General features: G+C 46.1%; 1 protein-coding gene across 2 annotated transcripts in view; it reads left to right on the top strand.

Moving 5' to 3' along the window:
* MAML3 (mastermind like transcriptional coactivator 3) overlaps positions 1-22,814 on the top strand; it is a 399,969-nt gene that overhangs the window by 218,782 nt on the left and 158,373 nt on the right. For both annotated transcript variants that reach the window (XM_055316985.1, XM_055316984.1), the window contains exon 2: positions 11,793-13,295. In XM_055316985.1, the coding sequence (XP_055172960.1) occupies positions 11,793-13,295 (1,503 nt within the window). The remainder of the gene's footprint in view (positions 1-11,792; positions 13,296-22,814) is intronic.

The raw sequence follows: 22,814 nt of genomic DNA, 5'->3' as shown, positions 1-22,814 counted from the left end.
CCCTGCATGGAGCCTGCTTCTCCCTCTGTCTGTGTCTCTGCCTCTCTCTCTCTCTCTCTCATAAATAAAATCTAAAAAAAAGAAAAAGAAAAAAGAAAGGGGTATTTTGGAGTTGACTGTTGTTTTCAGGGCTTGGAGTGGGTGATTGGAAGTATTGGGAAACCCCCCCCCCCAAGAATAGAGTGAAATGCAGGGGACTAAAGTAATAAGACCACTTCAGAATCTGACGGTGCTGGCCCACGTTGCCGACCTCACCGAAAGTCCCCATTCCAAAACGGCTGGTACTTGGTTAACCCCAGGAAACTTGGTGGTCACATGTCCAGTTCCTACCCAAGAGCTGAAAACATAGGGACCGAAGGTTTTTCTCTGGAATCTTCACTGTTCACTGACTTTCAGGACTGGGAGGACTCCGTGAGACACGACCAGGTCTTGTCTTTGGGCTTCAGATTGGACAGAGAGGCTTTGCGCTCCTGCTCCTTAAAGGGCTAAGAAAAGCCCACCCACCCCCCCAGCCCGGCCCCCGGCTCGGCCTTGGTCACTCCCTGTCCATAATTGAAATTGCTGCCCGCAGAAGTCAGAGTGAGGTTGTAGGGAAGAGGCTGTGTAAGTGACTCTGACTGTTGCTATAACAACAGTACCTTGGTCTAATTTCTTTTGAAAAATGAATTTCAGCTGGTGGGATGAAGCCGAGCAGCTTCTCCCCACAGATGAAAGCCCTGCCGACAGCCCCCAGAGCCCCGCTGTTTCTGGATGGAGCGCACGGTGCTGTGCAGCCGCCCGGTCGGAGATTTTCAGAGCCAGTTAAGTCCCTCATGCCTCTGTTTACCGGACGTGCGAATGGGCCTGTGTGCACGCGGACGTCTTCGCCCACGGGTGACTCATCCCGGAAAAGAAAAATTCACAAGTTTGTGCCTCGTCTCCCGTTTGTGAACAAAGTTTCTCGAAAGGCACGTCGATCGTGGTGCCCCCTAGCTGGCAAACGGAGGCCGGGTCCCTTGGCTCTCGGCTCCGGAGTGGCACCCTGCCAGGGCGTGCAGGCTGGGAGGGACACTAGCCCAGTGGCTCACTTACTGGTCCCGGGGGGCGGGGGGGGTGTGTGCAGGCGGGGAGAGGTTGCGATGGCTCTTGGGGGGGGGTGGCCCTCGGCCGGCCTTTGTGCAAACTGCATGTCACAAGGGAGAGCAGCCTGTGACCCCTTTGAGGGAACCCAGAGGCTTTGTGTAGACGAGGAAGCCTCATGTCAGTGCTGTTGTCTCCCCGGGGGAGCTCACCCGGCCGTCGCGCGGGCCTGGGCACGGTGGCCTGCTGTGTCCCCTGAGCTCGGGCAGGCCCAGTGCCGGGGAGGGCGTCCCCTGGAAGGGGCCCAGCGCTAAAATGAGCATCTCTTGTTGAAAAGCAGGGACCTTTGGAGTAAACGGTGATAAAAAAGTCATCTGGATTGGTCCCCAGGGGCAAGGCGAGAAGTGGCCCCCCGAGGAGTGCTGCTTGGCCTCCCTCCTCCCAGAGGCGGCAGGGGAAGCTGCGGTCCTCGCCCGCGCTCCGGGCTGCGCTCCTGCTGCCAACGGGGACAGGAGGTCTGAGCTTCCATCTGCCCCCCCCACCCCGTGGCTTCTGCTCGGCTTGCACCCCAGCCTCCTTGGGGCATTGCTGCGCCGCCCAAAGGCAAAGCCCCGAAGGAGCTGCCGGCGCTGATGCGGGGCACGCTTTCCCAATCCGCCGCTGCCAACCAGGAAGCTGCCACCGGGGTGCCCACGTGTGTCCCCCCCCCAGCTCCCAGGCCTACGGCTCTCCCTGCATCGTAGACGCCTGCTAACTGGGCAGGGCCGGCTCCGTCCTCGAGGAGCACATCCTCCTTAGGGCCGCACGCCCCGGGGGATAGAGCCCTCAGCCAGCCTCCCTGGCAAGGGGTGCTGGAGTCTAACCAGGCCAGGGGCATTGGACACAGGTGGGGACACCGGATGCCGTGCGCCCTGGGACCCGTCACTGTCGCCTCTGAGCCCCAGCCCCATGGGTCCCGGCCCTGCCGCCCCGTCGGGGTGCTACGTGTAGGGCGCTTGGCTTACTGCCTGCTGCGGGGTAGGCCTGCAGCGGTTAGGATACCAGGTGGCACGGTGGCTCGGGTCTTGAAATGTTTCATAAGCAGTGAATCGCCTTCTCTGGTAAAAAACTCAGGAGTTTAGAGCTTCCCACTGAAAACTGCGTGAGGAGATGTGAAGATCCTAGAACCTTGGCACTTGCAGAGGGAACGGTCCCGGTTTTTAACGAGTAGTCAGTGATCGTTGAAGCACCAACCTGAACTGCGTGCGTGAAGCTTGTGAAAAACATTATGACTTCAGATATAAAGAGTGCACGGGATTCACGTGACTGGTGATGAAAATATAACTTATTCGTTCAGTCGAGAGACAGGGGCAGCCCGGGTGGCTCAGCGGTTTAGCGCCGCCTTCGGCCCAGGGCGTGATCCTGGAGACCCAGGATCGAGTCCCACGTCGGGCTCCCTGCAGGGAGCCCACTTCTCCCTCGGCCTGTGTCTCCACCTCTCTCTATCTCTGTGTGTCTCTCATGAATAGATAAATAAAATCTTTTAAAAAAAAATTGAGAGACAGCCAAGCGTCTGTATGAAGAATATTTATGTATTTGCAAGTGTGGGGATTTGAGGTCTTGGGACTTAGTGTTTCTCAGTGTCGAGGGCCTGACTGCCACCACGGCTGAAGCTTCACGATCCGCTCTCGGTGTGTTCTTGTGCATTCAGTTGGTGCTCATCACACGTTTAAGAGTAACTAAAGGATGGGGCGCCTGGTGGCCCAGTCAGTTAAGCATCTGCCTTTGGCTCAGGTGGTGATCCCGGGGCCCTGGGATGAGCCTGCTTCTCCCTCCCCCTTGCCCCTTCTCCACTGATGCACAAGCGCGTGGGCTCTCTCTCTTTCAAATAAATAAATAAATAAATAAAATATTTTTTTAAAAAAAAAGGAATAAAAATTAAAAGCATACATAAAAATCCAACCACACACACACACACACACACACACACATTTTAGAGGCCTTTAAAGAGTACCTTGCTCTGGCACCTCACAGCTGGAATTGCGTAAGCATCCGTGTTTCAAACACTGGAAAGAGGTACAATCACTCTTGTGTACACCTGAGACGACTTGGAAATAGAGTTTTAAATCTGACTCATCGGAGAAAGGAAAAAAGATCATGGTCTTTTCTAAAAATAACCTCAAAGTCCCCCAGAATGTTCTGAATGGCCCTGTTCCCTTGAGCTGGGGGCTGAGCAGTGCCCCAGCATCCCCTTGGGCTTCTGTGACCGAGGTTACAGATTCCCACCAGGAGGGTGAGGCCCCTCGTAGGAGGATCCTGTTCCTTCTGGGCATTGTAGAACGGGGATTTCTAACTGCCCATGGCTGACATTCCTTCCAGAGACCCAACGTCTCCCACTGATGGGGTCCAGAGAAGCTGTGTCTTAGGATGGTCACAAGTAGACGCTTTAACTCTTGGCTCTCAGGAAAATAGTTGTGTGTGTGTGTGTGTATTTTTTGTAGGACTCACGTAGTAAAATTGCTCTTTCTGTAAAATAATGTTAGCATAAAAGGCTGACAAGGAAGACTTCAGGAGCTGTGATAAGATTTCTCTTTTTTTGTGTTGCTCTGCCCTTCACATAGATCTCCTTAAAAAAAAAAAAAACTACTCCACTTTGGTCAGTGTATGTCTGACACGTGTTTACTCTCGGGTGTGGTCTTTGTTCTTAGGACTGAGTCCACCCCTCAGCACCTGGCACATGGGGGACACAGCATGCCCTCGGTTCATTTGAATGAGCGTGAACGTACGTATGTAATGTGGAGGGAGAAAATGGGCTAGGATGTTCCTTTGCTCAGAGACGCCGAAAATGTAAGAAAAAATAAGCATTTTCTTGAAAAGTCTTGTAGAAATCCAGCAGGCTTCTGCAGAATTCAAGGTTTTCTGAGGTTTGAAATAAAACAGTCTAGAGCCTCGTTTCTTAGTCCTGTTTGTGAGCCGTCTCAGAGTATCACCAGTCAACTTAGGAACATTTTATAAGGACATTGGGTTTCTGTGTGTATGTGTATTTAAAAAAAAATCACACCAACAACTTCACAATGTCAGAACTCCAACGGAATTCTTATTCTATACCAGAATTCCTAAAAAAAACTAGGGATCCTGGACCAATGACCTCAGAGGAATCAAGTTTTGTTGGGTTTCTTTAAATACCTGTGCCTCCAACCTGTGTCCCAGTCTGGATCCCACTTTGAGGTACTAACTCAGAAACTGTGGAAATGGGACAAAGAAATCTGCCTTTTGACCGCTCTCCAGGTGACTTCACAGTTGGATGATGAATGGTCTAGAAAATTGAACCTCTACATAAACCTCAAAAGATCCTTTCCAAAGGTGCCTAAATCTGGAAGACAGTTCTGGAAGTGTTTTTGTGCACCGTTCGTACTCTAATAATTAAAATACCTAACACATGAGCATTCTGGGTCACTCTTCAAATACATTAGATAAGCAAATCAGATTATCCATGTGTTCATAAGCTTATTTATCTGCAGGTAGAATGAGAAGACAATAACCGTAGGAAAACTGATACAGTGAATCATCTTCTGGTTTGATCAGAGCAGATTAAAATGACCAAGATGTCCCCTTTGGGCCTCTAAGTTAGAGCATCTGCAAACTGAAATTCCAGTTCATCTTCAGGTCCTGGGAAATGGTTATATCTCCACTGAGGGGAAGTTCACTCACACTTTTGGTTGGTGAGTGAAAACCACTTAAAGCCTTTGTATGAAAATTCAAAATTCAGCGAGGAAAACGTCCAGCATTTTGAGCTGACACACCTGTCAAAACATCGGACCTTGGTAATGGCACACGAAGTCTCCGGGTTTCAGTTTCAGTTTGCCTTTGCACGAGTCTCTTCCTGTGCTCTCTGGTCGTTCTCTACGTAGATTCCCGGAATCCTTAAGAGTCCTCAGAATTATTGAGGAAGGGACAGTTCCCAAGCCACTTCCAGCATCTTAAAATAACCAAAATAAATTGGGACATTGACTCAATGGTCATGAAAACGCTAGGCAGGCCAACATCTTTGGGCGACAATTTCATGCACTCCGCGTGGTCACTGGAGAGATCGCCTTAGCCGTCAGTCATTCGTACAGTCCCACGAAGACACAGGAAGGCGGTCATAGTATGATGTGTATGAGAAGGCCATGGGAGCACAGGGAGGCCCACTGGGATCAGGATCGTAGAGAAGGTAATGTCTGAACTGAACGGAGAAGCCCAAATCGAATTGGTCAGGCGAAGAAGTTGCGTAAGAGTGCACGCAACCTACGCAGAGGCTCCGAGAGACAGGATGAGCACCTGTGTCCCAGGACCCACAAATCATCACGTGTAGCCAAAGGTTTAGAGGTGATGGGTGTCGACGGGGACAGGTGAAAGGGAAGAAGGTTAGAGGTGATGGCTGAGACAGGAGACGTGCGTAAGCAGCGGTGAAGGCCGAGTAGCAGAGGGCCTCTGTGCTGGATTTAGGGGGCGCTGAAGACAGAAGGACTGCAGGTGAGGAATGGGCACGACCAGGTTCCCACTTCACAAAGAAAATCGCAGGCCCAGGGCAGAGACGGGGCTTGGAGGGGAGCGAGCCAGACTGGGGCAGAGTCATTCAGGAGCTGCTGCAGAAATCACGAGGAGGGGAGGGTTGATCTGAACGGATGCAGTGACATTGGGGGTGGAAGATGAAAATAAAATCCGTAGATGATAAGAACAGATAGTTCTTGAGGTTTAATTGGGTGTGGGTGGCGGGGAGAGGATGGCGTCAGGGACGGTTCCTGAAAACAATCTGAGAGAGCGTTCTGACGATCAGCATCAGAGTCCGGTGCCAGGGACCAAGGCACAGCCTGGCTTGCCCCCTCCCCCCCCCCGGGTGACGGTGTGGGGGGCTCCGCAGTCACACCTGAGTCTAAATTTGAACCTGGGCGGAGCCCCCTCCTCCTCCCGCCGCCCCAGCTCTGTCATTTTGTAATCTTGTTTAATCTCACTATGCCTGAAGTGCCTTCTCCGTAAGATAGTTATAATAAAGCCTACTTTTGACGATCCTTGGGCATAGGAGACAAGGAATGTGATGGCTTACCCCGATGGCTTTCATCTTAAAGGCTTCATTATTAATGGGATCATCTTCTTTATTCCCAGACTCTGTGGCCCTGCCCAATTTCACACGAAATTAGGGACAAGGCAATATGAGGTGTTTTTTTTTTTTTTTTTTAAACTCACTAGCACTGCTAAAGGTCGAAAGGCAGAAAGGATGTCTTACTCTTGGATCTGCTGGCCCCGGGGGCCCCGACCGAAGCCCCTCCGTGTCAGCAGAGGCCTGGCAGTCTTAGCTATGTTCCTCGTCCCCGTTATGGGTGCCATCTACCCCCCTCCCTTTCCACCTGCTCCAAAACACTGACCCTTTCCCCATAGAACCGTAAGACCAGCCCGTGACCTGCCCCCAAAGGTTTTATATGAGGGTAAAATATGATCCTGTGTGAAAGTGCTTCCTAACCCTGAAGGCAAAGCTTTTTTCCTATTACTGGTGCGAGTGGCCTGTCAACCCTCCCAAGCCATCCTCTCTCTACCTCTCAATTTCTGTCTCTCAGTTCCACTCTCTCCCCACCCCATCCTCCCTTTCTGTCTATCTGTCTCTCTCTCACTCTGTCTCTCTCACACACACACACACGCCACCACAGCCTCACGGAAACACACGCTGTCAAGCCACACTGTAGATGAGAGAGTCGCGCTCAAGCCATTCTGGAGGAGGAATTGTTTCCTTCAGAGTACTTGACACACGACAGTGGCCCATATTGTCATAGGCGTTGGATGAACAGCTTCCTTCAGCTCCTGGCACCAAGGCTTCCCTTAATGGGAGAAAACATTTACACGTAATAATAGTAATACGGGAACAAGGAAGCTGATGCTCAGTCAAGAGTTTCTGTGATTTCTTCCACAAGGGCACAAATCCTACTGAGCGGCTTCCAGCTTTGTAAAGCAGAAGGGCCAGGGACCCCCCTAAGATGAAGCCATTTGGGATGAGATTCTTACCCGAGTCCTTGGGTGGCAGGGGCTCACAAGGATGCCCTACATTCCATCAGCCACCCTCCTGCTCATTGAGCAGAGCGCCTGCAAGTTCCTCAGCCTTCTCGACCTTACAGTTTCTATCTCTTCCTGCCTTTTCTCCTCTGTCTCCCAAGAGGGAATAAGAGAGTTAGACTCACCGACTGCCTTCCCGTATAGCAAAAGGTGATGAGCCAGACAGTAGGGACGCTAAGATTGCTCTATTTTGGACACAACGTAAAACCACAACATGGCATGTTCAATGATGTCTTCCTTATATTCCCAAATGCTGCCTGTCAAGGTACTGGTTAAAGGGACCAGGGGTGGAGATCGAGGTCCTTAAGGAAAAGGCCCTCAGGTCACATGCTGAAAATGCGTTTGGTTTGAACTTCAACCATCCAGTACCGTTCTACGATCTAGGACACGAATACATTAGCACTTGGACTTGGGCTCGAATTGCAAATTTGATTGCTGTTGTTCACATTAAAAAAGCCACACCAGATGCTTGGAAAACATGAAGATTTCGCCAGCTAGGGAACAGAAATATTATCACTCTACCTATTCATAGTTTGGAGATCCAGAAAGTAATCTATCTCACTTGCAGTTGTGACTGTCGGTATCGCTGAATGTTAAAGATAATAATAGCTAAGGCTTTGTGTGGGTGCTTCCTGGGTACCAGGCATGAAGCTAAGTGTTTTCCATATTACTGCATTCCAGCTCGTTCCCACAGTAACTCTACGAGCTAGATACTATGAACCCATTTTGTGGATAAGGAAACCAAAACTTAAGAGAAGTTAAATAAGTTTTCCAGGATCGATCTGTTCATTCAACAGATAATTATTGACCATCCACTGTGGGCTACTAGGGACCCAGTAGTGAACAAAACAGAAAAAAAACCCTCCCCTCATGGGACTCATTTTCTAATGGAGGAGATGATCGCTGACATTTATTCAGTACCAGACAACATTTATATGTAATAACTGTAGGTGGGGGTGGGGGTGGGGGTGAGCTAGAGTCATAGGCTTGAAGCCAGGCATTGTAACTACAGAGCCAGGGCCCCCGTTTCCATATTACTGCCCAGGACTGCCTCACCCTGGTAACCCCCACCCACCCCCAGCTGGGCAGAGGTGAAACGTGGAGATTCCCAGCCAGACCTGTCCTTCAGCATGGTCTCAGCCACCATTGTTTTACAGAGAAACAGAACATTTATCTTTCATTCCCCATCCTGCCTCATCCATTTCATGGCCTAGAACAGAGTCATGGACCTGAACTTTTACAAATAAAGTCAGGTTGGTTTTTATGACATTTTTATTATTTTAACATTGCTTCGGGGGGTGCCAAGGGCCCCATGTCTTCTCTTCTTTAGGCCTTGGAACTGTCATATTTGAACTTGCTGCTGTGCGTTGGAGCTCCGTTCGAATATCTGCCATACTTATATTCAGAACCATGGTTTCCTGGTCTGTTAAATAAATGACATAGTTTCCAGCAGTTTCTACCTAATGTGGATTGAACCAGTACCCTCTTTGAAGTCAAATTCCAGTGCTTCCCAGTTAGGCCCTGTTTTCAGCAACCTGGGGCTTCCACCAAGTGACTACAGACTGTGTTTGGTGTTGTGATTAAAAATACAAGATTTAGGGGATCCCTGGGTGGCCCAGCGGTTTAGCGCCTGCCTTTGGATCCGGGTGTGACTCTGGAGTCCCAAGATTGAGTCCTGCATCGGGGTCCCTGCATGGACCCTGCTTCTCACTCTGCCTGTGTCTCTGCTGCTCTCTGTATGTCTCATACATAAATAAATAAAATCTTTATAAAAATAAAAATCTTAAAAAATAAAACAAAATAAAATAATAAAAATACAAGATTTAGGAACAAAGTTAGACTGGAGTTTTACTCCTTGTGTTTACTTTTGAAATGGAATCCTCTACTTAGGAGAGAATAGCAATCAAGTGGCACTGCTGAGAATCTCCCTCAGCATCCGCAGATTGGTTTGATTACACCCAGTGCTCCTCTGGAGCCTTGGCAGCCCCACGTGTGAGTGCTGAGGAATGGGGTCAGAGGGAACTCACCTGTCCTCCCTGGCTTCCGCAATACACTGCCCCTCTGCCAAGAACAGGCGACGCCCAAGTGGAGGGCCGCGCTGCCTCTTCCCCACTCCCCATGTCATCCTGCCTTTTGCCTTCCGTTCTGTAAAGGTACTGAAACTCCTCATAACCTGCCTTCGTCTTCCTTCGGTCATTCAGCAGGCACTGTCTCAGAACCTACCCTATGGCACGCTATCTCACCAGACCCCCACGCACTCGCCCTTTCTGGCAGGAAGGAAGGGGGCAGACAGGTGAATTAGGTTTACAGGTAATAAATCCATAGAGTTGGCAACAGTTTTCTTAACTGGACTTCTCAAATAAGTCCAGTTAAGTGGACACAACCCTTAACTGGTATGTTTCCCATTATCAGGAACCTCAGTGCCTGGGTCATACGGAAGCCACAGTGGCAAAAATTTCCACAGAACAGGGAAGCAAAGGCCCCACAACCCGTGGACTCCTGCTGCATGAGGTCCCCACTGGGGAGGTCTGGCTGTGCTTTGACCTGCAGCTTTTGGAGCAAAAGAGTCCCCTTTAGGGGCCTCAGGGATCTGTTCAAAAGGCTGGGGCTGCAGATGGATGACGCTGCGCCTGGGCTGAAGGAGCATCACACGGCTTCATCCACCACAGGCCATGCGCACCGGGGCCCTCTGTTTGATTGCACGCTAAATTGCTAGCAATCTATGCAAACAAGATCTTTCCTATAAGTAAGCCAAACCCATGGCACACACACACACGAAAGGGGGTATTCCTTATGGTCAATGGGGCTCCCTCCTGCTCTCGTGCTCTCCAGCTCTGATTAAAACTCACCTCTTTCAGCTCCTGTGAATCACACAATAGAATTAATCATTCAGTTTGCCCTTATTTATTAACTCCTGCTATGAACCTGAACAGTAGGTGCAGCCCCACAGATACACAGTAAGCAAATCAGAGTACCTACCTTCTTGGAACACACTAAACAGCCACTCAGGCAATCACCTCGAAGTATGGTAGGAGCTCTAATGAGGAAGTAGAGGTTGCTTGGAACCTCTATTCCAGGATATCCGATGCAGTATATAGGTGGGTCAAACAAAGTGCCTAATGTAGTTGAGGTGGGGAAGCAATGTAAGATTTCCTAGAGGAAGTGACTACAATCTGCAAGATAGGTAGCTGTTAACCTGAGGAAGGGGAGGAGGGAAGGAAGAAGTCTGTCCCGAGAAAAGAAAGCAACGTGTACAGTGCTCTGGAGGTGGAAGGAACCTTGGCACATCTAAGAAACTGAAAGACTTTCAAGGGAGTTGATAGAAAATGTTTGGCAGGAGACAGGGAGGTGATGCTAAACAGAGAAGCAAGAAGATGAACCTGGAATGATGAGCAGAAACTAGGTGAAGTAGGCTCAGATTGGATTTTAAACTAAAGGCAACGGAAATCATTGCAGAGTTATAAACAGGAAAGGCAATACATTTCTCGAAAGCGGTGGCAGTATAGAGAATAGATTGGATGGATGAATGGAGGCAAGCCAGAGAGACCAGTTAGAAGATTATTGCAATCAGTCAGCAAGAGAAAATGGTATCCTGGCCTCGGAGTGGGTGTATCAGCGAGATATTCAAGATGTGCAATCCACAGGACTCGGTGGTTGGCGATGCGAGACATTTTGAGAAGAATGCTCAGGTTTCCAGTTGGGGCAAGTGAGTAGATATTGAGTAGGGAACAGGGTAGATACCGAGATAGGGCGCATGGGGGAGGATCATGTTTGAGACATTGTTGAGTTTTAGATGCCTATGAAACATCCAGAAAGAAGACGCTGGAGTTGGTGCAACTCTGCAGAGAAGACTGGACTGGGGACATTGTTAACAGGGTTGTCCGCCTAGAGAAGGTGGTTGAAGCTGTTGTAGTGGATGAAACCACGTAGGCGAGCGCGCAGAGTGGGCAGGAGCAAACACTTACGCATCGTTTAGGAGAAAGAACGAAGAATACGTAGGACACTGAGAAAGAGCAGATGGAGAGAAAGAAGGAAATCCGGGAAAATGTGATGGCAAGGAGAGCAATGAAAGCAGGCTTGTCGAGCAGAGCGGGCTGCCGCCTCACGAGGTGCGGGGTGGTCAAGTAAATAAGAGCCGAAAGGAAGCTGTGGGTTATGCTAACCATGAGTCTTCATGTCTGTGCTATTCAGTAAATGTGTTAAATTCCATATTCTTAAAGGGTTTTTAGTGTTTTTTTTTTAAATATTGTTGATTTAATTCCTTGATGTCTTCAGTTAAGATGTGAGAAAAAGCTGAGATGGGTATTAACATCTTTCTCAAGTATAACACATTTTGGGCCAAGTCTCACATTTTGCGTTTCTTTGAAAAATAATAGTAGAGGATTCCTTGCTGTAGGAGAAGTACTGCCTTTAACTGTCTCTTTTTCTTTTGTTCCCCGCACTCCAATCTATGTTGTTTTCTACCTCTTAGCCTTATGAGCTCTTCTTTTGGATACAACCTTTTCCCACAGGATTTGAAGCCTGGCCACTTTTGAGATTCGATGTAGAACTTCTTTGCCGCGTGTTATAAAGCGTTTCTAAGTTCGTTCACAGCAATCGCACGTCACCTTGCCCAAAGAGTAAACGATAACTTGGAAATCTCCTCACCCTCTTTCCTGTTGCTTTTCCAGCTCCAGGAGACTGTGAAAAGGAAGTTGGAAGGAGCCCGATCACCGCTGAACGGAGACCAGCAGAATGGTGCTTGCGACGGGAGTTTTTCTCCAACTAGCAAGAGAATACGCAAGGACATTCCTACAGGAATGGAAACCATCAACATGCCACTGCCTTCAGCTTCTCCTCTTCACCAACTTGACCTGAAGCCCTCGTTGCCCTTGCAGAATAGTGGAACTCACACTCCTGGGCTTCTAGAAGATCTGAGTAAGAATGGTAGGCTTCCAGAGATCAAACTCCCTGTCAATGGTTGCAGTGACCTGGAGGACAGCTTCACCATCCTGCAGAGCAAGGAGCTCAAACAAGAACCTCTAGACGACCCTACTTGCATAGACACATCAGAAACATCTCTTTCGAATCAGAACAAGCTGTTCTCGGACATCAACCTGAACGATCAGGAGTGGCAAGAATTAATAGATGAGTTGGCCAACACGGTCCCCGAAGATGACATACAGGACCTGTTCAACGAAGACTTTGAAGAGAAGAAGGAGCCCGAATTCTCACAGCCGGCGACGGAGACCCCCCTCTCCCAGGAGAGTGCGAGTGTGAAGAGCGACCCCTCTCACTCTCCTTTTGCACACGTCTCCATGGGATCCCCCCAGGCCAGGCCTTCCTCTTCTGGCCCTCCCTTTTCTACCGTCTCCACGGCCACTAGTTTACCTTCGGTTGCCAGCACTCCCGCAGCTCTGAACCCCGCCAGCTCACCAGCAAACTGTGCCGTCCAGTCCCCTCAGACTCCGAACCAAGGCCACACACCAGGCCAGGCTCCACCTCGGCCTGGAAACGGCTATCTCCTTAATCCCGCAGCAGTGACCGTGGCCGGTTCCGCGTCGGGCCCGGTGGCAGTGGCCGGCTCCGACATGTCCCCGGCGGAGCAGCTCAAGCAGATGGCTGCACAGCAGCAGCAAAGGGCCAAACTCATGCAACAGAAGCAGCAGCAGCAGCAGCAGCAGCAGCACTCGAACCAGACTTCCAGTTGGTCTCCCTTAGGGCCCCCGTCCAGCCCCTACGGAGCAGCTTTCGCTGCGGAAAAACCAAATAGCCCAATGATGTACCCCCAAGCCTTTAACAACCAAAACCCCATAGTGCCTCCCATGGCAAACAACCTGCAGAAGACGACAATGAATAACTACCTCCCTCAGAACCACATGAATATGATCAATCAGCAGCCAAATAACTTGGGTACAAACTCCTTGAACAAGCAGCACAATATTCTCACTTACGGCAACACTAAGCCTCTGACCCATTTCAACGCAGACTTGAGTCAGAGGATGACCCCCCCGATGGCCAACCCCAACAAGAACCCGTTGATGCCCTACATCCAGCCGCCACCGCCGCAGCCACCGCCGCTGCAGGCCCCCAGGGCGCACCTGAGCGAGGAGCAGAAGCGCATGCTTCTCCTGAAGCAGAAGGCCACGATGCCCCAGCCCATGGCCTACGCCGCGCTCCCGTCCCACGGTCAGGTAAGGGTGGGGGTGAGCCGCACCCCAGCCGGGGTGGGGGGGCGCTCGGGTGGAGGCTCCCATTACCTGCTGAACCTTCCTGTCCATCCTTGGGGTGGTCACCAGGTTTAGGTTTTGGATTGTCCCCCCTCCCCTTCTTCTAAGGGGTGGGGAAGATTGACCATAGGCCTTCCTGTGTTCGAATGCCTGGGAATCCGACTTCTTTGCTTCCTGCCAGCGGATAAGGAACCAGAAATTCGGTCAAGTCCGTGCCCCCAGAGAGGCAGGACGCAGAGGTTGCAGGACAAAACATGCTGCCCCTTCTGTGGCTTCTCTCCCAGGTCACAGTCCTGGACTCGGGGTGGTAGCAAGGCCGAGCATTTCGAGAGCATTTCGGGAGGCCCTGGATAACCCCCCTCGGACTGAATTGTGAATGATGGAGATGTGGAGTCTTGATGTTTAAGTGGGAGAGTTTTCTGTAGATTCGGAGGGAAGTGGAGGGTAGATTTCTGTAGGACCATTCAGTGTTCAAACATTGGTCGCCAAGCCCGCGCAATTAGAAGCTATTTCACCCTCATGACTTGGGAGTGCAGTCGAACCTTCCCGAAGCATTTAGCTCTAACTCAGGGGAAGTTGATGGTGACTCTATCTTAGTGCGGGATCTAAATAAATTCTCCTCTTGCCCACTGTCTTCCTTCACGACCTCCTGGTTTAGGGTTGTAGGGCTGTCCCCGATCTGTGGTAAACATGAGTGGCAGCCGGGTGGGGAGTGAATCCTCTATGACAAGCGTTCACTCCCCTCATCCTGACCAGCAAGCAGCCAAAGCTCCCTTAACACCTCATCTCCCTGGGCGGAGTGGGGAAATGTGCTGTTCTACTGACTTCTCCAACCTGGGTGAGCTCACTGGAGCCACCATGTCACCACCAACTGCTACTCTGTGCCTCAGGCCTCTCAGGATTCTGACATTTGCGTCGTAGTTGGGGATTTTGCGGAAAATTCTTTGCATTAAGGCCTCTCCTGTGCAAGCAGGTTCTATCTAGCACTTGGATATGTGTCCATGATTGGAAGCAGTAGAAGGACTGGGAAGTAGTGCAGGCAGGTCTTGCACCACAAGGGGCCCTTGGCGTCTCCCTGTATGGGCGCCCCTCCCCGCCCTCACCCTCCCAAAGCTTGATGGAGGCTGCGGAGCGGGAGGTGGTGCCGGCCTGCAGAGACAGGCCTGAGCTCTATGGCTTGATTCTTGGCCTTCACCGCCTCCCAACCCCAAAACCCCACAGTGGTTTCTTGTTTGCACATGCCGGCCAGCTCCGGAGAAATCCTGTCTGGAGAAATAAAAATATAGCTTGGTTTACACCAGCTGTAATCAGTAGCTGGTAGAAAAATATCATTGAAATGTGAGCTTTTAGGTTTTATCTTGGTTTCTTTTTCTTTTCTTTTTTTTTTTTAAGCACCGTTGGAAAATGCAACATTTTATACACTTCAGTCTTGAGTTCTGAAGGAGGCAAAAATACAGGCAACACACAGGGATGTTTGTTGTAGGCCAGACGAGTCAGGGGTTTATGAGATCACAAGCTGTCAGAATGGTCTGTTGTTAATCCTAATACAAATTGTGCTTCTACGTTGGCTGTTTTTACGTGAGCGACAGTAGAGTGTTTTCTCCGAGCCAGACCAAAGATGATTAATTCCAACTCACAGGCTCTGCAGACATGTGGGTGCAATGTGAACCCATCCTCACCCCCCCCCTCACTAAATGTCTTTTGAAATCTGCTAACTTGGGACAAAGTTCTTGTCTTTGCTGGAACATGAATTTTAAAGGTACTCATTTCAGATCCTTATGCTTGCCTAACTATGAGTAACCGAAGCCTTGAGCTGCAGAGGTCATGTTTTGAAAGGACTCAGTCAAGTGTAGAAACAAAAGTGATGGTTTTCTGGATTAAATCTGTGGGCTCCTCCTCTTTCCTTCCATCTCACGAGGTACTTTCACAGTGGACGGAGTCTGCCTTTTTGAGGCCTTATTAGAATAATCACTTCTTAACCTCAAAAAGAACCATCAAGCAAAAGCACACTTTTTAATGAAATATTAACTCACCACTGTTTGAAACGAGCTTCAAAATACGTATATAAACATGTGAATATCTTTCTGCAAACATACCATTTATTTCATGCTTTTATCTGATTGTGGAGCAGTATTTACACAGCTCTCAGAATAGTTAATTACACTATATGCGAGTCCATTGCACAAATATGAGCTCAAATTACAGACAAGATATAAAATATAATTATATATAGGTGCAGTTCAAATTTGTTTTCTGCTGTTGCTAGTGAAAATTCACTTTACTCTTTGCTGACCACAAGGATCACGATGAGCACTTAGTTTTACTGAAGAACTGGAATACCAAAGCCAGTAATACTGAAACATTTACTCCAAGATAATTATCTTAATATGGATGTTTACTTATTTGGGATCTTTGCAGAAAATGCCATTTCTCTCAGAAGATGCCATTTCTCGCGTATACTTGGATATTTTTTTAAAGAGTGAATCACAAACCAGGGGAAAAAAGCTTATTTCAAAATTTCCAATATGTTTTATCAAATGATGCCACAACTCAGAATTTACATGTTATTCCTCAGACTTAGAATACTGGACAAAGATTTATGTACAAAGATTATGCCCATGGTTTAGTTTACGATCATGAAAAATGGGGACCAAAATAAATATCTTGGAAAAATCAACAAGGTACACGAAAATGATGATATTAATGAATGATTAATCACATGGAAATGCTTGTAAGATGATCGAAATAATCAGATTGGCATTAGCTTGTATGTGATAGTCCAGATTGTGTTTTTTAATATGTGTAGAAAAATATTGAGTAACTAGAACATTAGGAGTAGTGGTATTTTGGGTTGGTAAAATTGTGATTATTGTTTTCCTTTTTATACTTTACTGAATTTTCTAAATTTTCTATCCTGTATGTATGTTAATTCTACCTTCAGGAAAAATACTTTTTCAGCAAAGGAAAGCCCCTGTTTAAAAAAAAAAAAAGGTTTATGCTTCACTAATTCTTTTTTTAAAAAATCCTTATTTATCCACTTTGCCAGTTGGATGGATGTGATACTGTTATTTCTATTCATTTACGTATGTTGTAAATTCCCCCCTGCTTCAGGAGATAGTTCTAAAACCCACACCTCTCACTCACTCTCTTCCTTTCTTTCTCCACATCCTCTTTTCACTTCTCTTTAATTCCCATCAAATTTCAGCTAAGACAGTGACAGGAACTATCAATAAATTTTCCGCCAATATTTCCACCAATAACCCAGAGAAAGTGTTTAGAATCTTCTCTGGGTCATGTTCTTGTATTATTTCTTTGATCATTTCTTCTTTCCTTTTTCTTTTCTTTCTTCTTGTCTTCTTTTTTTTTCCTTTCTTTTTTTTTTTTTACTCTCTGGAACTTCATCATGTATTGGACCTTCTGGATTGCTTTTTAATTTTTAAAGTATCTATTTCTGGGTTGAAATAACCAGAACTTACTTTGGTCATGTCTATTATCTTTTCCTAATCTCGTTTCTCAAAGACAGGATCTCTTTGTCTCTCTCTCTCTGTTTCTCTCTTTCTCTTTCCTCTGTCTCTGTCTCTCTGTTTTTGCTATTTTTTCATAGTACCTAACACTGTGTCTCCAACGTAACAATGTTTAATAATCATTAAACACGGCAATTATCAAAGTTCAAGCCAAAAATATGTTTACTTGATTATCAGCTCCAGTGGAGAGAGCATTAGCAAAAATAACACCGAGCTGTTTTTGAGATCAAATAGAAGAACCGGAAAGACAGGTCTAAAAAGAATCCTTTGATAGGAGGTGGTTATCTTGAACCAATAGAACAACAATGAGATTGCTGGGACAGCAAACTCAGTCTCTGTGTCTGACAAACAAAAAAATAATGGAGCAACTATGAAAGAAGTAAACCAAAAGCAAAGGGCTGTCTGCGGGTCAAGGAAGGTTACAGGGATACCCAAAGCCTAAAAATAATTCCTACATGGAATAGTGGAAAGTGAATAATTTCCAAAACGTGATGTTAATTTTTAGGATTACTGTCATAGGATTAGCTAAATCACAGGCTACTGTGCTACTTTATTCTTTACATATGTGTTTGCTATGTGTGGCTGTTTGTATCACAATGAGAACACGTATGCTCATATTTTATCGAGTATTTTCCTCTTCCAGTTTTATTTTTCTAAAATGTGTTTGGGTACCATGTGAGGTATATTATTATGAGCTTTTCATAAAATAAAATCCCCACAAAAAGAACAGAGCTCCAGTATTCACAGCCATCTTGGAAATCTCTTTGAAGATGCATTTTTCTTGACTTTAAAAACCTGGAGCTCCTTTGTTTAGTTTCCTTAAAATATATTGTTTATCTCATTCAAATAATACACGACATAGTTTCCAAAATTAAATCAGACTGCAAGGCTTTTGAGGAGAGTCCTCTGCTTCATCCCCTCCATTCTTAAGTTGTTTTCTCTTATTTTATCTCCATCAACTGCTGTTCCTCAGTTTTTCAGTCATTCCATTCTGTTGAAGATGAGGATTTAACCTGCTTATACTACTGCTTCACAAACAGACATAACCCCCCACACACACACACGGTCTCTTTATTCCTCCCCTGAGCTCTCAGTATAACTGGATATATCACAAATTATGATTCTGAAGTATTCCATATTTACGTGAGTGATTTTTGCATAACACACCACAATTCCATTATGTAGTATACTATGGTCATACTTCCTTTCTTGCACAACTTTTTGTTTTCCTTGGAATTAATAATAGCCTCTTTTTTAAAATTGGTGTTGTCCTTAACACCTACCTACCTTCAATCCATCCTCAAACTTGTCTGACTCTGTAAAACTCGAGATATGGTCAAACATCAAATAATCTACTTTTCTTATTTTTTTCTTTCCTATTTTTCTCTCTTCCTTTTCTCTCACTTCTCCCTCTTTCTCTTCCTTGATCTTTTTTACTTTCTTTCCTTCAGTGTCTCTCCTGAGGGTTTATACCCTCTTGCTCCAGTTTTATCTACAGTTTTCTTGGTCTGTTACTTAACTGAAGTACTGCAACTGCTCCTCACTATTATTCTTGGAGTGTTTCACCCCGCCCCATGTCACATTACCTGTTTTCTTAATCCCTCCACCTCTTTCTTGGCTTAGTCCCTCAAGTTGCTAGAGCACAGCCTCAGTGCTTCTTAAGAAAGGGTGCTCAAGAGAGTTTTAATGGAAGCTATTTTTGAAAAGAACTTTACATTTCATTGACAATTAGCCAGATGTAGAATTATAGTTAAGAAATATTCAGTCAGAATTACAAAGACATTTCTTCAAGATCCTATGGCTTTCATACTATTGAAAAATCTAGTGAAATTTGGATCCTCCTTCTATGTGTGTGATTTGTTTTGTTCTTTTTTTTTTTTCACTCTGAGAGCTTTTCAGATCTTCTCTATAATCCTGAAATTTAATAACAGTATGCCTTAATGTAGCCATTTTTCATTCACTGTGTTCTGGTATTATGAATTTTTTCTTTAAAAATCTGGAAAAATGTCCTTAGGATATGTTCTTGTATTATTTCTTTGATTATTTCTCACTTCCTTTTTCTCTATTTTTAACTTTCTGGAACTTTTACTCATCCTATATTAGGCTTCCTGGATTGCTCTCTAATTTTCAGATCTTTTCAGTGTTCCGTATCTTTGTCCTTTTGTTCTATGTTCTGTAAGATTTCCTTAACTTTATACCCCAACTCTAAAATTAAATATTTCAGTTTATTCATCACATTTCAAATTTCCATAAGTTCTTTCTTGTTCTCTGATTTACCCTTTTTGATCTAAGGATATTATCATTGAAATTAAATTCATTAAATTAAGTAAGTTTTCTCATGCTCTCTGCTTTGTCTCTGTTTCTCCCAAGCACCTTTTACCCATATGCTCATTTGCTTTTTCATTCTTTCATGTTAGAAGCTGTTCTCAAAAGTCTAATTATTTTAAGAATGAGTTACAATATAGCTAATTAGTTACTCTGTGTGCTTAGACCGGGCTTGTCGAATGTGGGGCTTTGCTATAGAGGGATTGGGCCAGAACCCAACCATTTTACTGGGTGTTTGTAGGATATCCCCCCACCCACCCATGGTTAATCAGAAAAGATTCCTTCAGTCTCAATACTGAAAGTTATAAGTCTGGAGGCTGGCTTTTTGGAGCTGAGTGGAGGAAAGGTGTTGGTAGGTGGTTGTGGTTGTGGTTGTGATGGTCTCACTAAATGCTATGTAGACTTTCATTCAATCACCCTGTTCCTGTATGGCTCCTCGATTCACCCTCAGCCATGACTGGGATCCAGGATTCCAAAGACTTGTGGCTTAATCACTCTTTGAAGTAGTACAGCTTCCTTCTTCCAGTCTGGGGGACTGTATCTAGTCCACTTCTTAATTAAACAGGACTTTAACCAATTTTCCTTTTGTGCACCCCACCTCCCACCCTGACATTTAGAGGTCCTTCTAATTTCTGAGACTTTATAGCATTCTTTGGCTTGAATCATCTTGCTTTATTTTTGGCTTCCCCTACTGCAAGCTTAGATTTAGCTTTTCTAAGCTGCTAATTGTTTACCACTCAGCCATCTGATTTTCATCTTCCAAAATTTGTTGATACCTCCAATTGCTACTGCTATCTCCCATCCTCTTTGTTCTTCAATGTTTAATCGTTTTTATCTCTTTATTTTCATTGTAATGGGGCACTGAGGGAAACCAAGATAAATGGGGGTGTTCAGCCTACCAGAGACTCCTTCAGTGACTTTCAACATTTTTCTATCTGAATATAGAATATTGTGTAATATTAAAATTTATGTTTTTTAGCGAATTTCACATTATCGCTTCTAACAGTTTAGGCTTTCATAGGACTGATTTCATAAAACCTAAAGTGCTCCCTTGCTATAAAATTTACGTATGTCAGGATCCCTGGGTGGTGCAGCGGTTTGGCGCCTGCCTTTGGCCCAGGGCGCGATCCTGGGGACCCGGGATCGAATCCCATGTCGGGCTCCTGGTGCATGGAGCCTGCTTCTCCCTCTGCCTGTGTCTCTGCCTCTGCCTCTCTCTCTTTCTCTCTCTCTCTGTGACTATCATAAATAAATAAAATTTAAAAAAAATTACGTATGTCAAATACGTGTTCAAAAGGACAGCAGTGTCCACATGATCATCGTCCCTCTTTAAAATAAGATCGTATGATTATAGCCGTTGAATAGTTTTTAGAATCTTGAAAATATTGACTTACCTCAAAGGACTATAAAAGCAATTTAGGTTCCATGACCCTGACAAAGCCAATAGTATCTGGCCACTTAGATGCAAGGTAAAATATTGACAGAACACTCATCACTGACTGAATTCAGGGCCTCCCAGCTGAGGGGAAAGCAGTGGGCAGACGTGCTACAAAAATCCAGGTAATAAATGAAATGTGTTCATATTGATGGGTGTAATAAGTCATTTCCATACACACACTGGCATATTTTGAAAATCCTGATTGATATTTCTGTCAAAGTATTAGAAATATGAGGCTAAGGGTAAACAGCAGAAAAGGAAAAGTTTTAGGAATTTGTTTTATGATACATTTGTGCAAGAAAGAGATTTCAATTAGCGCCCTATGAGAAGACCTTTTAAAGGTTTCATGGGACAAGAATATTCTTGCCTAATTAGAGAGCTTACACCCCAACAGCCAGTGGTTCTAAAGCTTTTGTGGGTCTAAGAATCACCTGGGGCAGTTATTCGAGATGCAGATAATCAGATTCTACTGCCAAATGCTCAGAGTCAGTAGGTCTGGGATGGGGCCTGGGAGTGTGCATTTTAATAAGGCCACCACTGCTACTGTTAGAAAACAGTATGGAGAAATTGTACATATGATAACTCTGAATCTGCAGTTAAAGCAACCTATGCTTATTTCATGCTCCACATTTGTATGTGCTTAAATATGGCAGTTATTGTCTGTGGAACTATAAATTTTGTAGGGTCTCAAACTTGTATTGTTTCAGGTAAGATGGAAGAATTTAGGTTTACTCTGCAGTTAATGGATTTTTCTTAGGATAGAGTGAAATTTTTTAAGAGATCAAATCCTGTGGACTCTAGCTGTGTTTTGTAAATCATAGAATTTTTGTTGCTGTTGGCTTTCTTAATAGGACAAAGCAACCCATCCTCTTTTCCACCCCCACCTGCGTTTCCACCAGGGTGAAGCGTGGAATTTCCCTGGTCTCTCCAAGAGATGGTTGGCTGTCCATTTCTCTGCTTCAGGACCAGCTGAGGGCATGGCCTCGTGTATGCTGCCCTGCTTTCCTCAGGATCTATAGGGAGAGAGACTGCCACAGAATGGAAGTGCATGCATTAAAGGAAGCACACTTAGGCTTACTTAGGGCCTCTTTTGGGACATCCCCTTAGGGCAAGACTGCTTGCAGACACAACAGTGTCTGCAACAGACTGCTTGCAGACACAACAGCCCCATCTCTGCTGTTCCGTATTCTGACGCTGTTATATCAAGGATAGGATTCAGGCACCTTTCCCTGGTGTTCCTGAGCTTTGAGGAGGTGTCGGAAGCCTAAGTTCATTCTACTTCCTGGGTTTGAGATTCCCTTCCTTTCAAGGTCATTCACTGCCCCCAAAGCTCCTGCCCAATGGCTCCCAATAGATATCCAGTGCGTTTACATATAAGCGAGTAGGTCTAGCTTTGTTTTTACCCTAGCAGGAGTCTATCAGCCGAAGGGTCTGTCACAAGTGTGGAAAATTGTGAATCTTGACCAAGCGTACTTCTCCCTGTGTATATTCACCTCTAAAATTCCAAATGCTGTGGACTAAAAAAAGATACTAGAGTAATAGCATCTACAGTGTCCTACGATGTGCATTCTGGTCAAGGATAAGGAGACACACAAGGTCAGTCAAACCAGGCAGCCAGTGGTCAAGTACCACCTTCCTGATTCCTACATTAGGGACTACGGGCAGAGAGGAGGCAGCGGTCAGTACAGCCTGGAGAAGAAAGAGCAGCTTCCACAGAGATAAGCTTTGAGACCAAGAATGACTGGGAGTTAGATCGGATGGTGAGGGGGTAGAAAGGCGTTCTGGTTCCAGCAAAGGGTTGTTAGGTGGGCAATGCAGACGATGACCAGGCTGGAGAGAGAGGTTCATGTTGGGGAACAGTGAGGTGAAATGCAGGGGAGAGCAGTTAGGGGACTTTCTACTATTTCGAGTTTGAGTCAGTAAGAATCTCTATCTGGATGTGTCTTTTACAATTTAAAGGAAAACAGGCACAGCAGCAGTTAAAGGAAAGAAATAACAGAACTTGGTGATCGACTATATTGTAAGAGGAAAGGGAAAGGAGTCAAATATTTATCTATTTACTTAGTTATTTATCTTAAAGATTTTATTTATTTGAGAGAGAGAGAGAGAGAAAGAGCATGTGCATGCACATGGGCAAACGAGGGGGGAGGAAGGAGGGAGAAGCAGACTCCCCACTGCGCAGGGGGCCAGACGTAG

This window comes from Nyctereutes procyonoides, unplaced genomic scaffold, assembly GCF_905146905.1.
Source record: "Nyctereutes procyonoides isolate TBG_1078 unplaced genomic scaffold, NYPRO_anot_genome, whole genome shotgun sequence".
NCBI classification, from domain to species: domain Eukaryota; kingdom Metazoa; phylum Chordata; class Mammalia; order Carnivora; family Canidae; genus Nyctereutes; species Nyctereutes procyonoides.
This window is presented reverse-complemented; position numbering and strand designations above follow the sequence as displayed.